The 5,731-nt window shown below is 34.1% G+C and overlaps 1 protein-coding gene across 1 annotated transcript; it reads left to right on the top strand.

Moving 5' to 3' along the window:
* The first annotated feature begins 337 nt into the window (after positions 1-337).
* LOC110447748 (Y+L amino acid transporter 2-like) lies at positions 338-3,985 on the top strand. The gene is made up of 3 exons (XM_021493641.1): positions 338-1,193; positions 2,934-3,059; positions 3,842-3,985. Exons 1-3 carry the CDS (start codon positions 728-730, stop codon positions 3,949-3,951), a joined length of 702 nt encoding a protein of 233 aa, XP_021349316.1. The 5' UTR covers positions 338-727; the 3' UTR covers positions 3,952-3,985.
* The last annotated feature ends 1,746 nt before the right edge of the window (positions 3,986-5,731 follow it).

The following is a 5,731-nucleotide window of genomic DNA, read 5'->3' as shown; positions in this document are numbered from 1 at the left end:
AGTGTTACATAAACGGTCACCTCACTTTCAAACTTTATCAATTTATCTTATAGTGCGACAAAAATGACCTCACTATAGGCCTATACATATATGATATTATTATAATCTGACGATATGACAAATATGGCCTCCCCACCATTAATCTATAAACCTAGGATAACATTTGACACCTTACTATTAAACACTATGAGACTTAGAGTAAGTATAATATGACAACGCTTGTCCCTTCACTTTAAATTATGACACTTGAAAATTTGACGTACTAGCATCTTTAATAAATTTTCGGAACCTCTTTCAGTTTACCTTCTTTCGATGCTAAACATTAGAGACAAATAAAAGCTACCGTGTCGTGTAAAGAACTGCGGACGGGTGTAGACGACGGCCGATCATGATCAACGGCCGCAGCTTTTCTGTGTAAAATGTCTGGTTTACTGACCTGTGTGACCTGGACACTACATCATTATATGAATACACCAAGGTCAGGTCGGACACTCTACGTAAGGCAATGCTACATATGATATGGTCCGTCAAACTAGGCCAATATACACTAGCTTTTTCGAAATCTGTTGCGTAATTAACCGACCACATGTACAGTAGGCCTATCTTCAGATATGCTTCTTATTTCATGTATATTTTAAGCTTGTTGAACGCTGTGATCAATTGCACGACGAAGGGCTAGTGGACGAGTAATTAACAATTGTTATAATCTGCCTCGACTGGTCTGAAGATGGAGCAGGGTGAAAGTGAAAGTAGAACTGGTACGGTTGTTGTGAATGAAGTGGGCGACGTAAGGCTGAAGAAGTCTATCAGTTTTCTTCACTGTACAACTATCCTGATATCTATGACGGGTCATATCTCCATTTTCATCACACCGACGGCCATTTTTCGATATACAGAGTCTGTCGCCATCTCTCTGTTGATCTGGTGTATTGGCGGACTAATAAACATGGGAGTCTGTCTATGTTTTACCGAGATGGGAACCATCTACCCCAAGGCTGGTGGCGGTTATGCCTATGTTCTCAAAGTCTTTGGCGATCTTCCTGGATTTATGATTATGTTCGGGTATATCATAATGATTTGTTGTCCATTTTGGGCATTTGTCGCATATATTGCCTCACTGTATACCATCCAGCCGATTCTAGGGTGCAGGCCATCAGAAGCAGCAATAAAACTACTAGCGTCTTGGATTCTAGGTAAGTCTAACAGGTTTAATCTTGACTACAGAACTTCAGATGGCTAAGTTTCTGTCTTCTAATGATATCCTTTCTGTGGTCACTGCAATCTGACCCAATGCAACAGTGAATTTATGTAAAATGTATTGCTTTGCAAGTTTTGGTATCATGAAACCTAAAATTGGTACTACAGTGGGTTATGATAACCTCCCTTTCCCTGTCAGATTGGAATTCCCTTCCTGTGACAAAAGGCAAGTGCGTTATCCTCTGACTGCTCCACCCAACCAACCAAACTGAACCAAAGCTTTTTACTGCCAACCTGTAACTTTCTAGTCTAGACTCAACCACCGACTGAAGTTCTCTGTGATGATAATAAATAATGATGTCAAGTCGACAACATATCTATAATGATGTCAAGTTGTCAACATGTCTATAATGATGTCAAGTTGTCAACATGTCTATAATGATGTCAAGTTGACAACATATCTATGATAATGTATATAATAGTGTTGTCCCGATGATTGATTATAATCGAAAACTAATCGGTTACACAACCGATTCCGATTAATCGATAATGGAATTCCATAATTGATTATAATCGGTTGAAATCATTGCATGTTCTTTTCTATTGATATGTGTTTGGCATCCACCTAATAACACTACTTATGCTTTGTTATGAGGTAAAGCCCTACACATAAGTAGTTCGGCCAAGTTAAAGCCTAAAGTTAAAAGTGTATAAAAAATGGTGTTTAGTATCAGGTGGACATACTAAGTCAACCCTTGATTTTACATTGCAACACCCATATAATTTGGGTAACCTTGCTAATCGATTATAATCGAAAATTGATCGAAATACTTGAACCGATTATAGCCGATCATCGATTATAAAATAACAACCGATTCCCAACACTAGTATATAATGATGTCAAGTTGTGTCAACATATCTATAATGATGTCAAGTTGTCAACATATCTTTAATGATGTCAAGTTGACAACATATCTATAATGATGTCAAGTTGACAAAATATATATAATGATGTCGATTGTCAACATATATTTAATGATGTCAAGTTGTCAACATATCTATAATGATGTCAAGTTGACAACATATCTATAATGATGTCAAGTTGTCATCATATCTATAATGATATCAGGTTGACAACATATCTATAATGATGTCAAGTTGTCAACATATCTATAATGATGTCAAGTTGACAACATATCTATAATGATGTCAAGTTGTCAACATATCTATAATGATGTCAAGTTGACAACATATCTATAATGATGTCAAGTTGTCAACATATCTATGATGATGTCAAGTTGTCAACATATCTATAATGGTGTCAAGTTGACAACATATCTATAATGATGTCAAGTTGTCAACATATATATAATAATGTCAAGTTGTCAACATATCTATAATGATGTCAGGTTGTCAACATATCTATAATGATGTCAAGTTGACAACATATCTATAACGATGTTGACAACTTACCTATAAGATTAAGCCGACATGTATATGATATTCAGTTGATAGCATATCTATAATGATGTTATCATGACATGTTGACAACATATGTTTAATGATGTAAGGTCACATGTACTTAATGCTAAATACTAAATTGAGAACATATTGTTATGACGTCATATTGACAAATTGATTAAAAGGATGTCAAGTTAAGGATATGTCTTTAATGATGTCAAGTTGATGACATTTCCAACCGTCAGCCTGAGCAGGAATCTGGTTTTTTGTTTCAGTGACTCTGGTAGCACTCAACTGTGTGTACATGAAGTATGTGACTAAGGTTCAGACATTCTTGTCAGTCACCAAGATTATTGCCCTACTGATTATCATAACTGGAGGAGCAGTTCACTTGATACAAGGTAAACATCTTTTTGTCATTACCAAATAAGGTAATATATTATTAATTTTCCGAATAAGGTTATATATAACTTATTACCAAATAAGGAGATGTATTTCTCATTTTCCCAAATAAGGAAAGATATTACAAATACTACTTTTCAAAATAAGGAAATGTATCAAATAAGGAAGGAATAGTGTGACCTTTATAATGATTTGACCTTTACAATGATTAGACCCTTACAGCAGTTTCTCAGTTACAAGAGGTTGATATTTACAATGTATGACTTTAACATTAGTGTGAAATTAACAGCATAAGTGTGACCTTGTAATGATTTAACATTTACAGAAGTGTGACCTTACTAATATTTTGACCTTTACAATTGTGTGACCTTATAGTTTGACCTTTACAATTTTGTGACCTTAATAATAGTTTGACCTTTACATTTGTGTGACCTTTGAAATAGTTTGACCTTTACAATAGTGTGACCTTGATAATAGTTTGACCTTTACAATAGCGTGACCTTAATAATAGTTTGACCTTTTTCAATTGTTTGACCTTATAATTGTGTGGTCTTTATAGCAGTACATGTATGACCTTTAAAATAGTTTGACTTGCTTGAACTTCTTAATAATTTGACCTTTCCAGAAGTGTGATGATACAATTGTTTGACCTTCACAATAGTATGACATTTACAACAGTTTGACCTGTTTGACCATTATAATATTTGACCTTTCCAGTGAACTTTTATTGGAACTTCAACTTGACATTTATAGTTATATGACTCTATACGATTGTTTGCAGGTGAGACAGAGAATTTGGAAAATGCTTTCCCACATACAGCAGAAAATCTAGAACCAGGAAACCTGGCCATGGCTGTGTTCTACTCAGTATTTACATACGGAGGATGGTGAGTTACCTCCCCTTTATACACTAGAGACGATGTCATTGGATGACCAAATTCTGATATCTTATTAATCTGTCTAAGGCTACCTACTTGCCAACTCTCCCTATTTAGGAGGGAGACTCCCGATTTCGGACCCTAACATTTAGCATTTTCAGCCAGTGAATTTGCTAAACTAGTCCTACTTTCTAAGATCTGATGATTGCATCTGACAGAACAGCTCAAACAATGCCATTTAAAAGTGTTATTTCTTCCCTAGGTTGTAAATACCCACATTTATTTATGGTTTTAGTTCTGAACACATATAATCTCCCCTATGGAAATTTCACAAAGTTGACAAGTATGAGGCTGTGTTAAGTCACAATGCCTTTCAACTACATACTGGAAAATCCCTTTTTTTAGTTAAAGAAAATTACAATGATATATTTAAATTGAAATGAAAACATTTGTTCAAGATATCACATACATTTGTGTTCTGTCTGACTTCAACTGTTTTTGATGTTAAATTCTGACTGAAAATAGTATAGTTATTATCTCCTGTTGAAATGTAAACATTTAATCATATACAGTACAATTTGTGTCAACATTTCACTTTTATGGTTTAAATTTCAGGCAAATCCTTTTGTACAGTAGGAAATGGCCTGTACAGTAGCATGGTATATAGAAGTGATGGTCTAATGAAAGAAAACAGTTAGTTGAAAGATGAAAAGTTTTGCCAAAATTGAAAAGGCTGTTTTAATAAACATTAAATTTCAGAATCGACATGGCATGAGTCGTTTGAACATCAAAAATGCACACAAATAGTCCAGTTCTTTATATATTTATCATTGTATGGCATCACCACTATATAACCCTACTGTATAAGCACGCTTCATTGAATTTGCCTTTGTGCTTTCAGTCGGCATTCATATTGCCTCTGAATGCCAACTGAAAGCAGTTCAGTGCTTAAATAAACTAGTTTATTTCTTAAATTTACAACTGACAGACTAGAAAGACATTCTGTTTAGTTACTGTTTGTGTTGACTGTAATGAGTAGAAAATATGGGTTTACAGATTCAAAGCTTCCAATAACTTGTTATTGATACGCTACGTTAGTTTCGAATTTACTATATTTTTACATACACACAGCTTAAATTTTCGTCTTTTGTTCTGAAGACTAACAGACAAATCTTTCTGAAGACAAACATGCAACTTTAATTACTCTCGAGACAAACACACAGCTTAAATATTCCAACACAGCTAATAAAAAAAATAAAAAAATGGTTGAAAATTTGTGCAGTTATGCTAATTGATTAAGAAAAAGGAACTAAAATTGTGTTTCCATCATAAGTACAGTATATTGTAGTAATAGGGTTGGAATATCTTTTAAAACTTCGCTTTTGAATAATGTAAAGTATATATTTTGAAGTTTGACCCTAAAGTTCAAGCTGATTACATGGGTTTGTTACAAATGTCTATGCGCTGTGACCCATATCAGTATGGCATACGTGTATTTTAGACATTTGTAACAAACCCTTGTGGGTAGATGCAACTTTTAAGGAAGACATTAGGAAACAAAAAAGGTTGCCCGGAAGTCGAGATAAAAATTTAAGTTAGTTTAAATAGTATTTATTCAATTTTCAAACATGATACATTTGTAACTACATACATATAATTACACAGGGATTGTAAAACAGGCTTAGAGCTTATCATTCCAAACATTCAAGTTGATTCAAAGGTCAAGAATGAGAATATGTCTGATGAGTTTATGCTTCAGGGTTCATGGTCAATGTCAAGGTCACTGTTACTAA

The sequence above is a fragment of the Mizuhopecten yessoensis genome, unplaced genomic scaffold (assembly GCF_002113885.1).
Source record: "Mizuhopecten yessoensis strain PY_sf001 unplaced genomic scaffold, ASM211388v2 scaffold3589, whole genome shotgun sequence".
Lineage (NCBI taxonomy): Eukaryota > Metazoa > Mollusca > Bivalvia > Pectinida > Pectinidae > Mizuhopecten > Mizuhopecten yessoensis.
The sequence above is the reverse complement of the archived record's forward strand: the minus strand, read 5'-3'. Positions and strand labels throughout refer to the sequence as shown.

Coding starts and splice junctions, on each gene's coding strand:
- LOC110447748 (XM_021493641.1), top strand. CDS start 728: ATGGAGCAGGGTGAAAGTGAAAGTAGAACTGGTACGGTTGTTGTGAAT. Junction 1,194..2,933: donor ACTAGCGTCTTGGATTCTAG/GTAAGTCTAACA, acceptor TTTTTGTTTCAG/TGACTCTGGTAGCACTCAAC. Junction 3,060..3,841: donor AGCAGTTCACTTGATACAAG/GTAAACATCTTT, acceptor GATTGTTTGCAG/GTGAGACAGAGAATTTGGAA.